Source organism: Diceros bicornis, chromosome 7 (assembly GCF_020826845.1).
Source record: "Diceros bicornis minor isolate mBicDic1 chromosome 7, mDicBic1.mat.cur, whole genome shotgun sequence".
Taxonomy (NCBI): domain Eukaryota; kingdom Metazoa; phylum Chordata; class Mammalia; order Perissodactyla; family Rhinocerotidae; genus Diceros; species Diceros bicornis.
In genome coordinates, this window is record NC_080746.1 from 73239211 (window position 1) to 73261557 (window position 22347).

Consider the following 22347-nt stretch of genomic DNA (forward strand, 5'->3'; position numbering starts at 1 on the left):
TGGGCCACATGAAGTAATTTTGTAAGACAGACGTGATGAACAGAAGCTAGAAGGTGTTGAGCTGGCTGGGCTGCAATTTCTGCTGCCTCTTCTCTGGGATTGGGTGTGTGTTGAGTGGGTGCTGTTCCTCTAGGAGTTGTCAGAAGAGAGCTGGCCACCTCTCTCTCCCCGTGAGTTCATAGACAGAGGCCCGTGTGTGCATGTGTGTGTGTTTGTCTGTGTGTGTATGTGTGTGTGTGTGTGGTGGGGTGAGGAGCAGTGAGCTCAGCAAGGTAATCTGTTGGTCAAGGTGCATTTCCTGGCTGCACCCCCAGCAACCTGGTGAAAAGCAGAAATGAATAAGAAGTCAGATATAAGCATGATGCTCCTGCTGGGAGAAAGGGACGCTGTGCTGCAGGGAAGCCGGGATTACTCAGGGCACTGGACAAGGGGCAGATGTGGGGCCTATTGTCATCACCCTTTGCCTTCCGGAGTGGGGCAAGTGCTAGTTTGGAGGGGAGCAAGGGAAGGGAAATTTCTGGGACAGGGAAGAGAGACAGTGAGGAGACTGAGAGGACGATAGAAGGTGCAAGTTTGGGGGCTGAGTCTGACTAGGGAGGACCCACTTCATCGGAACAACCTGGCACTGACGGCACGGCATTGACAGCAGGCCAGCCCCCAAAGCACAGAGTTGGAACCAGCGTCCACTGGTCCCTGACAACAAGTGATGAGTCTGCTGCTCACACGCAGAGACAGAGACAGGGAGAGGGAAGAGTGATGAGTAGTAAGAGGAAGAGACTTAGACAAGGACGAGAGAGGGAGGGGAAATGGAAAGACACACACGCAGATAATGAACACAAGCAGTTTCCAAAGGAGTGTCTTGTTCTCCTTTGAGCTGCTTCAAAAGTACAAATCAGTAGTTTGCAGCCTTGTGATAGCCGGACAGGCGGTGCCCTGACTGTGACCTGCTCGGGCGCAGAGTGATCTCTCATGATGGTTTTAATCTTCATTTTCCCAATGAGTAATGATTTTGAGCATTTTTCCATATCCTTATTGACCATTTGGTTATCTTCATTTTGTGAAATGTCTGTCTGATACTTTGGCCCATTTTAAAAAATTGAGTTGTCTTTTTCTTATTGAATTCTAAACCTTAAAAATATATTCTGCATACGAATCCTTTGTCAGTTACGTGTATTGAGAATATATACTCTCAGCCTGTGGTTTGCTTTTTCATTCTCTTAATGGTGTCTTCTGATGAACAGAGATTCTTAACTTTGATGAAGTCCAATTTGTTGAGCTTTTCTTTTGTAATTAATACTTTTTGTGTCCATTTAAGAAATGTTTGTTTTCCCCCAAATCCTGAAGAGAGTCTCCTATATTTTTTTCTAGGAGGTTTATTGTTTTACCTTTCACATTTAGGTGTATGATCTATTTCAAATTAATTGTTTTTAATGGTGTTCAAGGTTCAGTATTTTCAATATGATATTCAACTGAGCCAGCACTGTTTATCAAAAACACCATCTTTTCACCACTGAATTATAGTGGTGCCTTTGTTATAAGATGATGACATACGTATGAGTCCGTTTCTTGACTTTTTTTCTGTTCCGTTAGTCTTTTTGTCCATCCTTGTGCCAATATGGCACTGTCTGAGTCCCTGTAGTCTATAATAAAATTTTGATATTTGGTAGGATAAATCCTCCAACTTTGTTGTTCTTTAAGATTATCTTGGTAATTCTAAGTTCTTTGCATTTTTATATATATTTTAGAATCAGCCTGTTAATTTCCACAAAAACACCTGCTGAGATTTCGATTGAGATTTCTTGAAATTTATAAATAAATTTTGGGATATTTGACTTCTTAAACAATGTAGGGTGCTCCAATCAATAAATGTAGTATACCTCTCTATGTATATAGATTGTCTTTAATTTCTCTCAGCAATATTTTGAATCTTCAGTGTCGACATCTTACACATCTTTTTAAGACTTATTTCTAAGTATATATTTTCTTTCCTTTCTTTTTTATTATTTTTTATTTTTATTTATGTTTTTCCCCCAAAGCCCCACTAGATAGCTGTATGTCATAGCTGCACATCCCTCTAGTTGCTGCATGTGGGACGCGGCCTCAGCATGGCCGGAGAAGCAGTGCATCGGTGCACGCCCGGGATCCAAACCCGGGCCGCCAGCAGCGGAGCGCGCGCACTTAACCACTAAGCCATGTGGCCGGCCCTAAGTATATATTTTCTTAATTAAAAAAAGTTTTGTTGAGGTAACTGGTTTACAACATTATGTAAATTTCAGGTGTGTGTCATTGCATTTCGACTTCTCTATAGACTGTATCGTGTTAATTACTAAAAGTCTGGCTTCCATACTCGGTATGTTTTTATACTAATGTGTTATTTTGAAATTTTTGTTTTCTAATCGTTCATTGCTAATACATAGAAAATACAATTTTGAATGTTATATCTAATGACCTTGCTAAATGCACTTATTAATTTTAATGGTGTGTAGATTTTTTTGGATTTTATACAGATTTGGATTGTGTACAGATGTACACAATCATATGATCTGTAAATTATGGCAATTTTGCTTCCTTTTTTTCAAATCATTATGTCTTTTTATTTCTTTTTCTTGTCTCATTGCATTGGCTAGGGCCACGGTAAAATGTTAAACAGGAGTGCTGATAATAGATATCTCTGTCCTGTTACTGGTTTCAGGAGAAGGGCTTTCAATATTTCATTCACTATTTAATTATTAAGTGTGACATCATTCTCACTTTAAGGATGAGGAAATTAAGGCTGAGAGAAGGTGAGTAGCTTGCTCGCTTCACCAGCTCAGCAGGTAGCACAGTTGAGTTGTGGACCCAGGCTTTTCTCACTCCTAGGAGTGTGAACTCCACTGTACCACAGGTACCTCTAGAGCAGTGTGCTCAACCCAGGATCTCCATCAGAACTACTTGAGGAGTCTTTAACAATGTTGATGCCAAGACTCCATCCAGACCCATTAAATCAGAATTTCTGGTGGGGAAACCCAGGCATTAGTATTTTAAAACTTTCCCAGATGATTCTAATCATCTGAGAACCAGGCTAAGAGCCACTAATCTAGAAGCACTTTGGGTACATTTCAGATCCCAGCTGTGCCCAGTAGTACTTTGCTGAAAACTTGGTATTTTCACATCAGTGCATGCTTAGTAACCCTAACCCAAGGGGAAATGAACTTGTTCCAAGTGACCTTTTGATCTCTTCTCCCAAACTCCGCTCCTCCCACCTCTAAATGCCTTCAGAGCATCTGTTGGACAATCTGCTTTAAGGAAAATCATCTTCTTAACAGGAAAATTATTTTCTATTTATATCTTTAAGTGATTCACTCCTTGATTTCTCTCCACCTCAATAACTCACCTCTACCTCACTGGCTTGCCTGCCAAGCTGGTTATATAATCCCCTTTATCCATTGTTCCATTCTCTGTTACATATTAATACTGGTATTTATCTATTTTGGAACTTAGCTGTTAATCAAAGATTCTTGGTTGAAATAGCAAAGGAGATTGAGTGGGATCTGGGATCTGTGAGTTTGGGAGGAGGATAATATTATCCTCCTGAAGGCCTGTTGTACTTTCTGTTGAGCATCAGCTCTGCCACTAATCCTTAAAACAAGTGCCTCATTTTATAAAGTGAGCCTTTAACCCCTTGCATTGGTCACAGACTTTGTCCTGACTTTGCCCTGATCTAGTTTACATCCCACATTCAGATCCTGCTTCTGGCCCTGGGGTTCATTTACTACCCCTGTCCCTTGGCCTGCACATGCTTTCTTGGGCATGACCGTTGCTTCCCTCTCTATGACTGAATTTTCCCTCTCGCTGTACCCTGGGCCAACAGATCCACTCTGTTTGGACCCATAAGCAGGAGTCCAACTGCTCTTTTTTTTTTTTCTGTAGACTTTAGGTGTCTGAGTGGACAGAAAGATAAAGGAGGAAATTTGGGGGTCTTCAGGTCATGCTCCCTCCCCTGAAGCATTTGCAAGATTCTGTTTAACTGAGACAACCCAGCAACCAATTCCTCGTCCTTTCCCTAAAAACTAAACACGCAAAAAGGAGCTGGAAAACAGCAGACCAGCACCGGTGATGGGTGATGGGCCTTGTACACAAGTCCTGTCCCTTAGATATTCACATAAAAGCCAATAATCAGTAGGAGAACATTGCTCAGGAATCTGATGTGATGTTTACTGTATATTTGGGGTTTCTCAACTGCATGGGTTCCATGCTTCTTCTCTCATTCCTTGGGGAGAATCTCAGCATTGACAGGCTCCCTCTGTGTCCAGACGCCAGGTGCATCCATCCTGCTGCCTAGGTGATGACCAGACCAGACCACCCTGTTCACCACTTGCATGCCCTCCCATGAGGAGAGCTTGGCATCAGGCCCAGGCCCATCCTACTCCACATAAAAGCTAATTACCTGTAAGTGTTTCCAACAGCAATTCTTTAGGGATGTGAAAATGGTTTGATTAGATTGTTCTTTTGGTGTTATTAAGGTTATGACGGGATGGGGAATAGGTGGTTTGGAGAAGGAGACTTTCCAGAAACAGGACTAGTGTTTGAGGAAGCTGGCCTCAGGCTGAGCTACTCCTGGGTCTCTCATAGTTGCTGAGCTGAGCAGCCCCCACTGACCTGGCCATCTCATCAGCTTCTCCCTTCACTGCTCTTTCCAAAGGCCCACAGAGTGGGCACAGGGCGAGGAGTGGGGAGACCAAGATGGAAGTCCCAGCCTGGCATTAACTTGCTTCGTGGTCTCGGCGATCTCTTCCCCAACCTGGGCCTCTGTTTTCTCATCCTTCAGCCCACACTTCACAAGTTAACAATGTTAGGCCTCAGCTGGGTGCTGGGGACCAGAGAGGATTCAGTAAGGAGCTTCTCTGAGCAGCTCAAATCTAGTGCGAGGATAGGCATGTAAACTGATGAGGATAATCCAACACCATAAGTGCCCCAGCTGTGGTCAGACCAGAGTGACGTGGCAGCTGAGAGGACAGAGACCCTCTGTCTGGGGGAGGCAGGTGCGTGTTCACAGAGGAAGTCACTTCTGAGAGGGGTCTGAGAGGGCAGTGAGGAGGGAAGCCAGGGAAGAGGACCACTTCAGTTGTAAAATAAACTGGGTTTGGGGAGCCCGTGGAATATCCAGGCAAATTAGTTTGGGAATTAAACATAAAGAGATCCAGTAGCAGGTTGGAAATGTAGACGTGGATTTCAGAAAAGAAGGTCAGGGCTGGAGGCTAGGTTTGGGGGTCATCATATGAGTCATTGAGGCCCCTGGGGTTTGGGTTCCATTGACTGAGGTGGTGCAACGTGGGCTGACAGCAAAACCTGGGGCTAAGAAGCAGTTAACTACGGAGGAGATGAACCCAAAAAGTAGAGTATCATGGAGGTCCAGGAAGGAGAGAGGGCCGAGATGGAGGAAATTCTCGGCAGGGGGAGGTGCAACAGAGGCGAAGGAAGAGAAGGACTGAGAGGCTGGGCTTTGCACCCGTGAAGTTCTCAAATCCTTTTCAAGCATATGCTCTCTCTCTCTCTCTCTCTCATTTTTGTTTCTTTCTGTGTCTGTCTGTGTTTCTCTGTTATTTCGTCCTGATTCCTCTCTGTATCAGTGCCTCGTTCAGCGCCCTCACCAGGTAGGTGCTCAGTCAGTGTCTGTTGAACTATAAAGAGATGCAGGGATCGTACTACTTTTTCTCTTTCTTTCTGAGGGATTGTAATTATTCATCTTATTATTCCTGGTCAGGAATTAAAACAGGAGTCACTGACCTTTTAAAAGTTCTAGTTCTGGGCTGCATGATCCAAGGATGTCCAAACAGGCCGGCAAACTTGTGGGTGCCAACCCTAAGGGCTGAGGTTCTCCATGGGGCCTCAGTCCCAGCGGAACCTGCAGAAAGGCGCCTTGGAGCGGACCCCAATTGAGAGACCTTAGCTGGGGCAGCAGAAGTGAGGGGAGCTCTAGGGTTGACTGCAATCGCCAGATGGGGATGAGGTGGAATGATGGCGCCACCATGTGGCAGGCACTGTACATGCATTCTCCCAGTTAATGATTCCCATATCCTCTGGGGTTGGTATTTTTATCCCCGTTTTGTATACAAAGGCTCAAAATAGGTACAAAAATTCTCCAGCTAGTAAGATACAGAAGCAGGATTGAGACCCAGGTAGGTGTGACTCCAGAGCCTGTGTGTGTTCAGGCACTGGAAAGCCCAGAGCCTGATGAGGGAGGGCCTTCAGGGCCTCCCGCTATGATGAGCTGGCTGGGTTGGAACTGCTGAGACGGTGATAGATACGGAGATCATCTTGGGCTGATGGCGGAAGGCTAAGTGGCAGGTTAGCAGCATCAAAGCCAAAGGCCTGGGAAATTGGCTCACACAACGATCCACCAAATAGAGAAAGGAGCAAAATGCATCAACAGGCAGTTCACAGAAGAGGAAATCCAAATGGCAAGAATCAAACCAAATTAAAGCAAATCAAACCATACGAAACCTCCTAGCTTCATTATAGTAAGTGGAGACGTATATTAAAATAAAAATTTTACATGCCCATCAAAATGGCAAAAATTTAAAATCTGACAGTACCAAATGTTGGCAAGAATATGGAGTTAAGTGAGTTTATACATTGCTGGTGGGAATATAAATTGCTACAACTGTTTAGCAAAACAATTTGGTAACATTGGTAAAATTAAAGATGTGCAGACCCTCTCAGCTAGTAATTCCACTCCTAGATTGAGACGCCGAGAGACACGGGCATGTGCACACCAGAGGCATTTAGAAGAATATTTATAGCAGCATTCTATATTATAGCAAAACCTAGGAAACAGCTCAAATGTCCATCGACAGGAGAATACATAAATGAATTTTGATTGATTTATACAACGAAATACCACACAGCAGTGAAAATAAATGGACCTCAGCCACATGCAACAACAGGAAGGAGTTTCCCAACATAATGCTGACTGGGGAAAAGAGCAAATTGCTGTGTACAGTATGATCCCGTTTATGTAAGTTAAAAACCTTGTAAAACTAAACAATATACACCTACAATAAATCTCTCAAGAAAACAAGGGAATAATAAGCACAAAATTCAGAGTAGTGGCTCATCTGTCAGAGAACAGCAGAGGTATGAGATCAAGAATGGTGTATGGGGGCTTTCTGGTTTTATTTTATTCCTAATATTAGAATTTCTGGGTATTAGGCATATACATATACACAGGTAGGTGTTCATTTTATTATTTTTTAACATCTTATAAATTTGCAATATATATATATTCTATTTTGAAAGGATGATATATTTCATAATTAGTAAGCTACCAAAAGAGATCTGAGGCATATAAAACAAATTAGAAGGAAAGCAAGACAGTGGGCAATTGCATAGACAAGACACCACAGATCATCTTCCCTGGGAAACCTGAGGGGCAGAGAAGGAACCAGCTCTACACCAGAATGGGGTCAGAGCCACTTTCCTGGGGTCAGGAATCTGTGGAACCCATGTTTCTGGCTGCCTTTGCTCACGATGTCACAATGTCATTCCTCTACCTTTTCTCGTCTGTGTCCTCGAGTCTGCGGTCAAGTTTGACCTCTGTGCATTTAGTCCTCATTTACCAAAAGCCTACTGCGTGCCAGGCCTGGAGCACCACAAGTGGACAAGCCGTGGTCCCCAGGCTTGCAGAGCCTCCAGGGGAACTGGGAGATGGACAAGGGAGCAGAGAATCATGTCGCAGTGGTGCTTGTCCAAATTGCTGGTGTGTAAAGTCAGCTGGAGACCTTGTTAAAAGGCAGGTTCCAGGCCTCCCCAGAGAGTCCAGTCGAACAGGTGTGGGTGGGACCCAGAAATGTGCTCTGAAGAAATTCTCGGGAAATTTGGTGCAGCTGGTCCACAGACCTCACCTGGAGAAATGGCCCCATCACTGTGATAAATGCTGTGATGATAGCGGACGTGTGTGGCGTAAGGTCCGAGGAGGGCCTCCTCCCCCAGCTGGGGTGTGGGCGTTAAGTCAGGGTGGCTTCCAGGAGGTCTCCCCACGGAGCATCCTCATGGGAAATCCCGTTGCATAATGGTTGTTTGTGGATGAGTTGCCTCCCCCGCTGCAGGGGACACTCAGCCCTGGTTCGCCTCTGTTCTCATGCAAGGCCTGGCACACAGCATGTGCTCAGTGGGTTTGCTGAGCAGTGTTCTGGGCTGGGGAGCAGGCCTGGCATTCAGGCCTTGGGTGGCACCAGGCCCTCAGGGACCATCAACTCCTTGGCCTCCCTAGTGTGTTCCGATTGGCCCATCTCCAAGCATGTGTTGGGGACTGGGTTTGGGTCTGGTTTGGGTCTGACCAGCATTCCCAGCTGGGTTGGGGATGCAACTCAATCTGCATCCAAGATGAGATTAGGGAGACTGGGCTGATTGAGACAGTCCCCCATTAGAGACCCTGTAGCTCCCTAGCTGCAGCCTTGGATGGTGCTGGAAGGAGGAAAGGGGATGAAGGCCAGACAGGCCTAAGAGGTTCCTTATGTTGGCAGTTGGTTTGCTTCTTATTTCTAGGCCCAGAGCAGCCCCTCTTCCTTCCCTGGGCCCAAGTGAGGCCCCTCTCCCAGGGCCCGTCAGTCAAACACCTGGCATGAATCCAGTCCTGCCAGGGGCTGCCTGGTTGCTGTTTGTTCTCTTTTATTAAGCACATCCAGGTGAGTTTTATTGTGGACAGTTCCCCAGGCTCCTGTTTCCACATTTGTCTCTTTTGAGTCTGAGATTGCCAAAGGCTTTCACAGCTAATGGACCTTACAGCTCCCGAGAGCCATTTAAGGGAGGCCCAGGACTCAGTGGTGGTAATTAGTCAAATGAAACGCAGACCTCTGGAGACTCGCTGACGCTGAGTGGCAGGAAATGAGGGTGCAAGGACAGGAGCCTCAGGCCTGCGGCGGGTGTGGGAGCAGCAGCACAGGAGCAGCACTTCTCCTCGCCTCGCCTCCCCCTGCTTCTGTCCCTGCCTCATCCCTACCCCCACTCCTAATAGGGAAAGCCTCCTTGGCCCTTAATGGCAGGGTCCTCATGCAGGCTGGGGTCCTGGGGCACCAGAGGGCCTGCAGTAGCTCAGTGGGGCCAACCTTGACAAGCTACTGCCCCCCTTTTCTTTAAACAGGTCTCATCTACTGACCTCTGTTGGAGGCTGAGGTCTGAGCTCAGGTGTCACTTCTAAGAAGGCAGTATAATGTCTGTTCAAAACCACGGGCTCTGAAGCTAGACCCTTTATCCCAAACCAACTGCTTTTAAAGTTTGTGATCTAGAGCAAGTCCATGAGACTTTCTGTGTCTCAGTTTCTTTATCTGTAAATGGAGATAATCTTAACACTGACCTCAGAGGGTTATTGTAAGGATCAAAGGGTATAAGAACATATGCACTGTTCTTAGAGTGGTAGCTGTCACCTATTAAACATTGAACAAGCAGAAGTTATTATTATGCCAAGAGCAGGTCTGACGGGGCAGAACTGGGAAGCTGAAGTCTTTGTCTGGCATTCACGTCCCACCCTGCCCAGGTTTGCTCCTCTCTGGTTGGGCAGAGAGAGCAAGGCCTCCAGGTAAGCAGCTCTCTTTCTATGGGAGAGGATGGGGGAGCACAAGATGGGGAAGGAAAGACGTTGAGCTCAGCCTGCTGCTAACCCGAGGAAGGTGGGGGGCAGTGTTTGTCAAGCATCTCTTCTGGATTCAGCATCACCTGCTTGATCTCTTTAACCACCGCCCTGTTGGTGGACGAGGAAACAGAGTCTCCAAGAGGCTGAGTGAGTAATGCCTAGTCACATAGTGTAAGTAAGAGGGAGCTGGCATGAGAGCTCGGATATGAGATTTCTGAGTGACTCTGCTTTCTACTACAGTTTGCTGTGGTGGATGACCAGGGCCTAGCCTTTAGATGTGTGGCATGATGTCTGCTATGTAGGAAGCCCATGGGAGGTCACTGATCTCTGCTGGAGCCAAAGGATAGGCCCCCAGAGTCACGGGGGACCCAGCGCTGGACCATGTAGGGGACTTGAGTCTCTGTCTCATTACTATCACGAGCAGTGGTGCTTTCCCAGGATGCCCAGGGATCTGCTCTCTCTCCATCTGCAGGTGGATGGCGTTCTGTGCTTGGCCGATATCCTGACCGACGACAGCCACTCAGAGGCCACGCGGGCTGAAGCTGCGGCTGTGGTCGCCCAGGTCACCTCCCCACACCTGCCCTTCACCCAGCACCTCAGCAGCTTCCTGGAGAACATGGAGGAGATCGTGACAGCTCTTGTCAGTGAGTCATCCTGGGCAGGAAGGGACCACTCAGGGAGGTGGCCTTGTCATGGTTGTCTTCAGGATGGGACAGGAAGGTCTCCCTGCCCCCACTCCCTGCACCCCACATGTCTCCTACACAGATGATCACAGTAGCTGAAATCCCACCATTGAAGTCTGAGAGTCAGGCTTTAAAGAGCCGTGTTGTCATCCTCTATTAAAATGCGTGCAGGAGCCGGCCCCATGGCTTAGCTGTTAAGTGCGCGCACTCCGCTGCTAGTGGCCCGGGTTCGGATCCTGGGCACGCACCAACGCGCCACTTGTCCGGCCATGCTGAGATGGCATCCCACATACAGAAATTAGAAGGATGTGCAACTATGACATACAACTATCTACTGGGGCTTTGGGGAAAAAAAGGAGGATTGGCAATAGATGTGAGTTCAGGGCTGGTCTTCCTCAGCGAAAAGAGGAGCATTGGCATGGATGTTAGCTCAGGGCTGATCTTCCTCACACACACACACAAAAAAATCACCATGATAAAAATAAGAAAAAAAATGCATGTAGCCCTGCAAGAAGCTCCTTGAATTGAGGTCAGATTGGGATTAATTGGCCTTTCAGAATGGAAACCAGGAAAAGCCTCAGGGAGGGGTGGGGACTCCAAGTTTGGGATTCAGATTCTTGGCCAGAGAGTCTCGGATGGGCTTTATTCCTGAAATCTCAGTCTCTTGTACCCAACGAATGTGGCAACAATCACTGGGCATCAACGGCTTCTCAGAGAGCACTGGCCCACCCCAGCCTGCTGCCTGCGATCCCACCACTGGTCTCATGTCACGGGCCCTTGAAAGCTTTGACTCTTCTAGGTTCCCCTGTGCAGACATGTATTCTTGGCTGGAGAATCATAGCCTGATATCTAGAACATGCTCTTCCTCCAGATTTCCTTCACAAAACTACAGAAACTAGAGGACTCATCTGGATAAAAGATGGAAAATTATTTTACAAACCACGTCCTTGCTTTTATAAGTGCTGGTGATGATCTGTGTTTCCACTTCTATCCCTCACTTTGTCATTGTCTTTATATCCATATCTTATTGAAACTGAATGAAAATTAATTTCATGAGAAAATGTAGGGTTAGCTCTTGGAGTCTCCAAACCAGGGCTAGGGATATCTGGAACAGCACAAATTTAGGAGCAGCACAGAACACTTGCCTTGGAGTCAGAACACTCGGGTTTGTGGATTTTTGCCTTTTCATTTATCCATTCAATAAATAGCTATTGACCAAGAACCCTGTGCAGACACTATGTGAGATGCTGCCACTCAATTGCCAGGTCACGTTGGAAAGCTCACTTTATAATTTTCCTAATATATAAAACAAGAGGTTGGAACCATTTCTCTCAAGGGCCTTTCTAGCTCTAGAATTTTAAGATCTGCAAGTACTTTGCGCATAAGAGGCATCAGTTAATTTGACTTTATGGCTGATTCTAGTCACGGGGGCAGTGGCACCCCCAGCCTAGGCTGGGATAAACCAATTTGCCAACATCCACACTTATTCAAAGTTGAGAAAACACAGAAGCTGACTGTTGAAAGTCTTCACTGGAAGGAACTCAAGAGATCCTAAAGTTCAATGCCCACTCTATAGGAGAAGACACCTAGGCCCAGAGAGGTTGAGGAACTTTCTCGAGGCAACATAATAGTGTTAGGATTCACTTAGGCCAGGAATCTCATCCAGTGGAGCCAGGCAGGAAACATAAATGAGTCAGAGAGGCCAGATGGAAGATGAAAATAAGCAGATTTGAGTTCTGTATGGAATTGAAAAGCAGGTGCACTGACTAAAGGGGGGCAGTCATTGATAAACTCCAGTTGATTGTTGCCATGTAGGAAAGGCCAATTTTTAAAGATAAGACAAAAATCCTAAGTTTTATAGAAAATCTCCCAATTTATATATGATAGGAAATAATAAAACAGACAAACATACCAAAACATATATATCCAAACAATCTTCCACTATCGCCACATGTCCATTCCTACTTCTTTGTCCAGACTGGATTTCTCCCTGGAGAAGAGGAGTCTCCCTATTTATTTCACCCTGATGAAGAAGCGCTGTGGAGTCTGGTCTGAGTCAGCAGATGGGATGTATCTTCTGGGAAGGATGCCAGGGCTCTGTTCTTTGGTGGGAATTAGCAATTTTTTGCCATTCCCTGGAAACATTTATAAATGAGTCATGGAATCCTCAACTTAATCTTCCTAACGCATCCCAGGTGACTCAGACTGCTGTTCAAATAAATGCGCACCAAAATTAAATGGCACTTAGATGGTTATGTTAATAATCGCTGCGTCAGCGGCAATGGTGACTGCGTAAGAATGAGGGTGGGTGTTTGGACTTAGAAGAAATCTTACAGCAAAGTGGGCCAGTGAGTCTTGTGGTCTCAACCCAAACCCTGGATATAAGGAGGTGGCCTGGAAGGGGTTGGCTGTCCTGAGAGGTTCCCGCCAAATCAGAGGATAGGAGAGTCATTGGAAAAGGGGAATCACTGAGTTCTTAATTCCTTGACTAATCCATTGTCCCAGCCCTGGCTGTTAGATCAAGATTCTGAGTTGTTTAGTTGATCACACCTGGGCTGGGGAAGCAGCACTGCCCAGAGACAGACATAGCCCTCCTGAGAGAACTGAAACCTAGACGTGCAGGAGCATCGCTGGGAATGAGTCAAAGAGCCCTAGAGAAAAGAGGCAGCCTGGAGTACAGAAGGAATGGGGACTTTGTGGTCAAGCAGACCTGAATTTGCTTCTAGTCTCCAGCAATTGCCAATAATCCTCAGTTCCATAATTTTGGGAAAATCACTTAACATTTGAACCCTCAGTTCCTTTATCTAGAAACCGTGATAAAAATTGGAATGTTGTAAGGATGGAATGACTTAATGAGGTAAAAATGTAGAGCAGTGTTGTGCACAGAATAAACACTCAACGAATGGTAGCTACTGCTATTACTACTATCTTCTCTGGGTCTCAGCTTCTACCTCTGTAAACAGAGGCAACCATTTTCTACTTGAAGGGTGCTCAGAACTTAATGGCACAGTGCAAGGCACACTGCAGGTGGTTCAACTAATGTTATTTTCTGTCCCATTATAGATAGGGACCAGTAACTGCATTCACTGGGAGGTGCCAAGAGGTGCTAGTTTCAATATCAGAGCCTAGTAGAAGTATATACTTTTTGTCTAGAAGCAAGAACTAGAGATCAGGGTAGAACATAGCTCAACTCTGCCTCCTGAACTGTCTCTCCTAGGGCTATTTTCCTGAATTGTGGCTTCTCTTCCTGTGTTTTCATAGAGATGTTACCAGTAGGAGAGGTCCTGGACCCAGGAAGCACCTTGATTGATGCTCAAGTTGGAGCTGAGGGTCAGAAGTCAGGTCCATTGGGGTGGTGGGCAGCACCATGGACAGAGCCCTTTCATGCCTCCTCCTGAGGCAGGAGACTGTTCTAGATCATGTGGGGCCCATGGGGGGAATGTTAGGTGGCGGAGGGATGCAAGAGTTGGAGGTGATGCCATCCTCCTTAAAGACCCATCAGACCCATTGGTACAATTACAGATACAAGTAGGGGAATCTGAGTAGGACTGGGTTATGTCCACTAGGATCAGATGGAAAGAGCCTGATATTCAGGGGCTTGGTATAGGACTTGTCTGCAGGCAGATGACCCTTCTCCTGGGACCAAAAGGAAATACTGAAGCTCTGCTGATGGCAGCTGGAAAGGCAGAGTCTTTATGTTTTAACTTTGGCCTCTTTCTCAAGGCAAATTCAACAGCAGTCTAGTATATACTACTGGGGACACAAATGGGCTAGGATCTCTCACCTGCCTCAAGGCCTTTGTATATGCTGTTCCTTTGGCCTGGAACATATTCTTCCCCCAGATAACCTCATGACTGGTCCCATTTTCTCCTTAAGGTCCCAGCTGTAAAGTCATTCTTAAGGAGACCTTCCTTATGCACCCCAATGGACCTCGAGTTCTTCGAGTTCTTCTCTGTCTTAGTACTTATTTTCTCTCTTACATTGATCAGATTTTACAATTATTTATATTAATTTTTTAAAAGCTCATTTTCTCTTGCCCACTAGTTGAGTGTAAGCTTAAAAGGGGCAAGGACCTGATGTGTTTTGTTCACCACGCCATCCCAAGACACCAGCAGTGCCTGACACATGGTGTTCACGCGGTAAATAATTGTTGGATGAAGGAGTGAATAAGAGTCACACACCAGAATTCAAATCCAAATTCTGCCACGTTTGTAGAGAGAAAAATTTCCCTCTGTAGTAACTACTTTCCCCATCTGTAAAATGGGTATTATAACAACTGTCCAAATTTTCTCCCAGAGCTATTGTGAGAATAAAATGAGATAGCACATGAAAACACTTAGCAGTGAAGCTATTTTCTTCCTCTTCGCCATTCAGAACTGTGCCAAGAGGCATCATCTGGGGAAGTCTTCCTGCTGGCCTCTGCGGCCCTTGCCAACATCACCTTCTTTGACACGATGGCCTGTGAGATGCTCCTGCAGCTGAATGCCATCCGTGTCCTCCTGGAAGCCTGCAGCGACAAGCGGAGAGTGGACACGCCTTACACCCGGGACCAGGTGAGAAGCTCAGGCAGGGCCAGGAACAGGGCCTGTAACCGTGAAGACAGAGGTCAGGAGGCCAGGACTGGGGAGAGGGAGACAAAATGGCCTGGCAGCACACAGTCAGTCCCATTAGTCTCATTCTGTAGAAAGGTAACAGAAAATGTTCTCAACGTATGCTGTTGCTCTTGGAGCATCTCCATGAGTGCCCTCTCTCTCCCCTTTTCCCATCCCAACCACTGTGGGGCCTTTCTCTGTCTCCATTCACTCCTGTCCGTTCCAGGAGGCAGAGACATCATGGGAAGGTCCCTGGACCTCCTCTGAAAGTCTATCTCCCAGTCTTGTTGGTGCCCGTCTGACATTGCACCCTGCAGCAAGCTTCTTCCCTTCTCTGCCTCTATCAAAACTAGGGTGTGGAGCGGAGCCTTGATTCTGGACCTCAACTCCTCTATCAGTCTCCATGTTTTTGTATATTTGAGCTCCATGTAAAGTTTTGTTTGGGGAAAAATGATTTTAATGCTAAATGTGTTTGAAAGCATTGAATGAGGGAGTTTTAAAGGAGCTTTGAGCTCTGAGGTTATGGAATTCTATCTTGTCTCTGCTCTGCCATACTTGGTCTCCCATTTCCCTACCAAATGACGGGGGTGATGGATCAGGTGGGTTTCAGGTCTCTGTAAATTCCACCACGTGCCTGAGCTCTAAGTTAGATGATCCCCAGCCTCTAACCCAGCTAATCCCTGTCTACATCGTAGCCTCCCATCCCCACCTGTTTCTTCAAGCCTCATCACCTACTTGAAGCTACCACAGCTTTGCTTCCCAGCTCCTACCCCAGCAACTCCTGGAAAGCCTCCCCTGATGGCTCCAGCTCTCTGGAATTGCCTCCTTTTCTTAGATGCCACATCTCATAATGCAGTGTTGACTTTTCTAATGATATTTATTCCTTCCTAGTTATTTCATGTCAGTTTTTTTCCCCTGAAGCCGTGATCCATGTTTGTACTTTGCCAGGATCTCTTAAGACCGCTAGCCCAGAGCTGGCATCCATGATGAAGTCCTCTAAATGCTTGTTTAGGGGGTGAAAGGCAAGAAGCAGGATGGTACCTCATCAGTTCTTTCTTATTCTTAGAATTGCTGACCATAGAAACTCCCATTCAGAGAGAATTTTCTAGTATATAAGCATTTGCATATGAGGGTTCTAATAATACTGTGAGGCTAGTAATATTTGCTTCATTTTATTGATAAGAATACTGAAGTTCAAAAAGATGTCCCCCAAATCGTATGGTTGGCAAGTAGCCAACTGGCATTTAAATCCTGGCCTGACTTAGACTTTGGTCTTTGACTCTCATCTGCTGCCATCTTTGAAACTGACGTGGAGGTAGTGTAGCTGTGGGGTCAGAGAGACTGAGGGTTGGTCCTGCTTGGGCCATTTATTGATTGGGTTACTTTGGGCAAGTCACAGCCTCTCGGGTATTGGTTTTCTCATGTATTAATTGGGACATGAATGTCTACCTTTCCGGGTTATTGTGAGTGTCAGTGAGTTAATACATGTAAAGGACCTGATACAATGCTTAGCCCCTACTAAGTCCTCAATAAATGATGAATATCGTTATTTTCCAAACTTGATGCTCCAAGGAAGAGCATATCCAAAGTCCTCAACTTGGCCTTCCAAGCCATGCATGATATGGTTCCTGACTTCCTTTCCAGTCTAATCTCTCACTTCTTGGAGTTGGACAAGCCCCCTATAGAGACAAAATATGACAGTACAAACAGATAAAGAGTGATGGCCCAGTGGGCTGGGCATTGGCCCACTTGGCTCATGAGGGGGGCATGTCCAATGCCATTGCAGTCCCAGCCCTTGGCTGTGGGGCTGGAGATCCCACTTTGCATGATCTGTATTGCTCCCGCTCTTCCCTTCTTCAGCTAGACACCTCCAGTTGCTGGATTTCTCACCTACTGAACACAATTTTAGGTCCCTTTACCTTTAAGTGCCTCTCCTGTGGCCAACTCTGGTCTTTTCCTGCAAGATCCAGTAGTGAGGCAATAAGAACAGGGATTTGGGTTTCAAAGCTTCTCTGCTATTAATAATCATGTAACTTTGGACAATTCACTCCTAGCCTCACTTTTCTTATTTGTGAATGGTGTTGGATAATACATATTTCACAAAATTGAAATAAGAATTAAATAAATCAGTAAATATAAACTCTTAATACAGTTCCTGGCACATGAAACTATTAAATAAATGGAAGCCACTGTCAGTGTTATTATTACTTTGAATGTGTGGCACACAGCCCTGAGTGGGGAACCTCCAGAGTGGAGTTTCTTTATCTGTAAAATGAGCATGGTCTCTTCCAGCTCAGACATCCTGTGGCTTTACGTGCAGAGACCCTTTTTCATCATGAGGAGTGACTGGACCGCTTTTGAACCCTCCTTTATTCCTAGGAAGGAGGGGGCTTGGGGTGGGGCGAGAATGTGGTCGAGTTCTATACAGATGGCAGTTCCTTCTGAATCTGGAGTCAGGAGTTTTCCTGCCCACTCCCCAACCACCCTGTCCCCCCGACCTCATCCTCTCCTCCCTCGTTTCCCCCCCACCCCGCTTCAAGTATGAGCCAGGCCTGTCTTTCACCGTCCTCAGGATGGCTTCACCTTCTGCCCTGACGCAGAGCAACCACTTAGCTAGTGAGAGTGCACCTATTAAAGAAACAAATGGCTCTTTCCTGTGGCAGAGGGAGGATTAAGGTGATCAGAGGGCTCTCTGTAATGAAGACAAAGAAGATGAATTAGACTCTGAAGTGCTTACCGCCTCCTGAAACACTTAGGAGATTAAATCCCCATGAGGCTTCCGGTAATACATCTGCCAATGACGCCAACGCTGTGCGGAGCCTCTTGGTCTTGGATCTATACTTTGTCCACCTTTGGTCGGACATCTCACTGAGAACCCCTGTGACATCCTGGCAAGCTGAGTCCACTTAATTTGTCCAACAGAAGCCTCAGTGGCCATGCCTATCCTGTGCCCACCCTTGGGGTATAGACAAGGCTGAGGGCACCCTTGGGCCTGGGCTCTTCCTTCCCCCTCTGCTAATCTAGGGGACCCAGATGTGGCCAGGCATCCAGAGCACTCCCTGCCTAATGAGCCATCTGTGTGGCCTGTGTTTTCATCCCCAGGAAGTATTTTCTAGGGGTCATGCTGCCCAGGGAGTCTGGCTGCGGGCGTGACCTGGGTTGGTGGAAAAGGGGCTGCCTCATGCTGGCTTGCCTGTCTCTGCCTGCAGAGCAGTGACACCTGGGGTGAAAGGGACCTGTTTATCTTGTCTAACCCACAACAGACACTATCACTGAGCATGACTTTATGTGGCTTTCACAAATTAATTGCTCTCACAGAGGTGGAAGGTGCTGGTATACACTTCCCATGAAAACATGTCGTCTGCTTGGCATTTTAGAATGTTCAGATTTTGTAGCATTTCTGAGATCTCACTGTGAATACCATTATTGGGGATCTGTTTATCAGAAATACCAGTTACTAGGGATTATAATTTTGACTCACATTGCAAAAGCCTTCTACAGTTTATAAACCCCTGTCGTATATACATACAACATATGTGACATAGTAGAAAAAGCACAGGCTTTGGGTTCAGCGAGACCTGAGTTCAAATCCTGGCTCTGCCATTTCTTAGCTGTGTGACCTTAGACAAATCATCTAACTGCTCTGAGCCACCATTTCCTCATCTGTGTAAGGTAGATAATAATATTTCCTCCGTCTTTGGGTCATGATGCTCATAAATGCATAATGCTCATAAAGTAGTTGGAACCAAAGTGGATACTCAAACATGAGTGGAGCAGGGGTCTGTAACAGAACCAGGGATTGGGGTGGGTCTGAGACAGGGATGATCAGCTTTGGGGCAGGAAGGCAGGGTCAGGAAATGTAGTTAATGTGGTGGTGCGTACAATGTGGTGTGAGTCAATGTGTGGTGTGTGTTATTTCAATCTGTGTGTGGGTATATGCAAGTTGTGTGTGTGTGTGTGTGTGTGTATGTGTAAGGCGATGATAAGGACTATAAGCCACTTAAAGGAGTGGATACATCTATTTGCATGTGAATACATATGCATATATCCCTATCTGGAGAGGCTTGGAGGAGACCGGGATCAGGACACCCAGTCCTGGTCTGCTCCAGAATCCTCTCCCTACAAAGTCAAGGGAAACAAAGCACAGAGAACGTGCTCTGGCATTTCCCTGTTCTCTAATACTGTGGGATTCACACCCCAACCTCGATGCAGTCCCCAGGACAGACCTCTGGCCTAGTTCACCAATAGCTTAGGGCCTACATCCAACGCAGTTTGATGGCCTTTGTGGCTCTCTCTCTCCTAAGCCCAGATCTCAGCCCTCCAGGCTTTCCTCTTCAGTAGTGAGGAGGGAAAGCCAGGTCTGCCAGTGAGAAGACCCCAGTACCAGAGAGTGGGAGCAGTGTGTTCATCTCAGGGCCTGGGCAGGTGCCCTCCTAGTCTCCACGCGGGTCCAGCTCTCTCAGCTCTTGGGCCCCCCTGACCAACCTAAGAGAGGGAGAGAGAGGCTCAGCAATGAGAGAAGAGGAGGGAGAGGGCTGGACCTTCTCCTGGACCCCCTTGCCTTGCTGGCATTGGGGAAGCAAGTATGATCAAAGAGCCCACACTCTTTCTGTCTTAGACCCCATCATTCTTTAGACCCTTGTCCTTGTCTTGCTTCTTTTTGCTCTTTGGTGGAGGAGCGAAGTGGAGGGAACACCGCAGGGCAGAGAGAAGCGCTGAGCTTCCCCTAGAGGCCGAGAGGGATTTTGCTAGCTGGTCTCAGGGCTGCAGTTGACATTGTTGCTGTAGCTTTTAGAGAGTTAACACAGTGGTAACAGAAATCTAAATATTCCATCTGGCAATTAAAGAGTAATTCTAATTACAGTCGTATGAACTGTTGGCCTTTTTGTCCTAATTACTGCATAGCATAAAATCAATCATACCTTTTCATTAAATATATGTCAGATTTTCTGTGTTGCAAGTTCTACTAGATCAGAGCACCCACCTCTATTCGGGTATCCTGGGTAATCCTCACTCGTCTTTATGTGGTATCGTCTTCAGTGTTGGTTTACAACACAGCAAATGAGAGGGACAGAGGTGGAGTCAGAGTGTGATCCCGGGCAGACATTGTAAGGATGTGAGACGATGGTTCATGCCTGGGGACTGGTTGTGGTCAAGGGGTCCTGACGCACTTGTCCTAGGCCCCCCCCACCCCCGAGCAAACCTTTTCCTCCAAGTGTATGCTGGCATCAAAAGGCTGTCCCAGCCTCCTGCTTCCCACTCAGGGGCATTTCTTCTTGAATCAGTGACATGGGAGGTCCTCTGCTATTCTGGTTTGACTTGCTATTCGCCTCAATTTTTCCTAAGGTTGTCAGTCGGTCTTTGGGAGGCCAAAGGAAAAATGATTTCAAAATGCCACAAAAGGTAACAAGCACAAAGTTTGTTGGGTTCTCTGCTGGGAAGGGCTCCCCCTGCTCTGGGATCTCGCTTCCCTTTGGGAATGATCTGACATTAGCAGCACATTTGGCGACACCGGGTGTTGTGTTGGTTAGTACTCATTAACACGGTCTTTTTTTTTTTTTTTTAATTTTTTGTTTATTGCAGTAACATTGGTTTATAACATTGTATAGTATTTGGGTGGTGAACATGATGTAATCTATGCAGAAATAGAAGTATAATGATGTACACCTGAAATTTATACAATGTTATAAACCAACATGGTCTTTTAAGATCTGGGTACTTTCAGGCTCTGTTCTCCAGAGGCAAGTTATACTCATTTTATTTAACAAACATTTTGGGTGCTTGACAAAACAGTAAGTCGTTTAATACACACAACAGTCTTATGAATTATCTTATTTTTATCTTCTGTAGTAGGCCAAATAATGGACCCCAAAGATGTCTGCATCTTAATCCCCACAACCTGTGAATATGCTACCTTACGTGGCAAAAGGGATTTTGCAGATGGGATGAAGTTACGGATCTTGGTATAGGAATTTTATGCTGGATTATCCATGTGGGCCTATGTGGGCCAACCAGGGTCCTTTTAAGAAGGAGGCAGCAGGGTCAGAGGCAGAGAATGAGATGTGATTGAGGAAGCAGAGGTCAGAATGATATGGTGCTAAGAGCCAAGGAATGTGAGTAGCTTCTAGAAACTGGAAAAGGCAAGGACATGGATTCCCCACTAGAGCCTCCAGAAGGAATGCAGCTCTGTCAACACCTTGATTTTAGCTCCATAAGACCCATTTAGGACTTCTGACCTCCAGAACTGCAAGATAAAATCGTGTTGTTTTAAGCCGCAAAGTTTGTGGTCATTTGTTTTAGCAGCAATAAAAAACGAATAGACCTTCATTAACCAAGGCACAGAAGGGTGAGCAACTTGGCCAAGATCATATGGAAAGTAAATGATAGAGCCAAGATTTGGGACTAGCCCGATCCATGTGCTTAGCCACTACGCTACCCTGCCTCTCGCTGGGGGCCTCCTTGAGGCTGATCTCCTCTGTCTTCACCAAATAACTGTGGAGAGAATAGTGCCCTTCACTCAGGAGGAATAGGACTTAACTGAAAACCATCAGACAGGCATGAATTAGCCTGGACCAGGGGAAAACTGCGTGGCTCCTGTACTCTGTCCCCCAACAGCACTGCTATCTTGTACCAACAAGGTAAACCAGTTGTCCCTAAAATCTCAGCCCTGGGCTTGACTCTGAGGAGAAACGTTGACCCCCTTCCCCTCTGCAGCACAGTGCATACAAGGATGTTTCAAAAGGGGGACTCAGAGCAGGGCATAATTGGCATTTATTCAAATTGTGCTTAATTGAGTTCTTCATCTGCACCTCAGAAAACCACATGGGGTACGGTCTCTGGAAAGAGGAAGTAATTTTCATTAACAGGATCTAAATTAGTCTGACACAAAGACCTACCTGTGCCTGTGACACAGCTAATAATTGCCATGTGATGAACCTGATGCTGCAGACAAAGGTTTCCTTTTCCTTTTTCATTTTACCCTTCCTCCCTTTCTTCCTTCCTCCCTCCCCCCTTCCCTCGCTCCCTCTCTCCTTCCTTCCTTCCTTCACTCCTTCTCTTTCGGGTCTGTATGTCAAGCTGGTGTCTTTATTCAGAGGCCAGGCTAGTGGTGGGTGGAGTGTAGCGGCCCCCGTGTGGTGGGAACAGAGGCCATGCTCCCTGCTCCTGCTCACAGCCCAGAAAAAGCCAAATGTACTGCAGTCTGACACAGTCTTGGCCTGTGTCTCCTTCCTCATAAGACTGTGTGCTTTCTGCCTCTTGGGAAACCTTTGATTTTTTGACTGCTTCTTCAACTCATATTTTTACTTTAAGTCCTTCCACTCAGCCCACAAACACTCACAATCTTAAAGGGCGGAGGGGAGCTTCCAAGGACTAAACCTATCTTCCTAAAATGCAAATAGGAGATTGTCATTCTCTTTATAAAACATCCCAGTGAGGCAGAGTTGCCTTGGGGGTGAAGTTT

The 22347-nt window shown here is 46.3% G+C and overlaps 1 protein-coding gene across 1 annotated transcript in view; it reads left to right on the plus strand.

Annotated features, from left to right (window-relative positions):
* The window catches only part of INSC (INSC spindle orientation adaptor protein), a 126973-nt gene that overhangs the window by 92245 nt on the left and 12381 nt on the right, over positions 1–22347 (plus strand). The window contains exons 8-9 of the mRNA XM_058544693.1: positions 10083–10254; positions 14668–14846. Of these exons, the coding sequence (XP_058400676.1) occupies positions 10083–10254; positions 14668–14846 (351 nt within the window). The remainder of the gene's footprint in view (positions 1–10082; positions 10255–14667; positions 14847–22347) is intronic.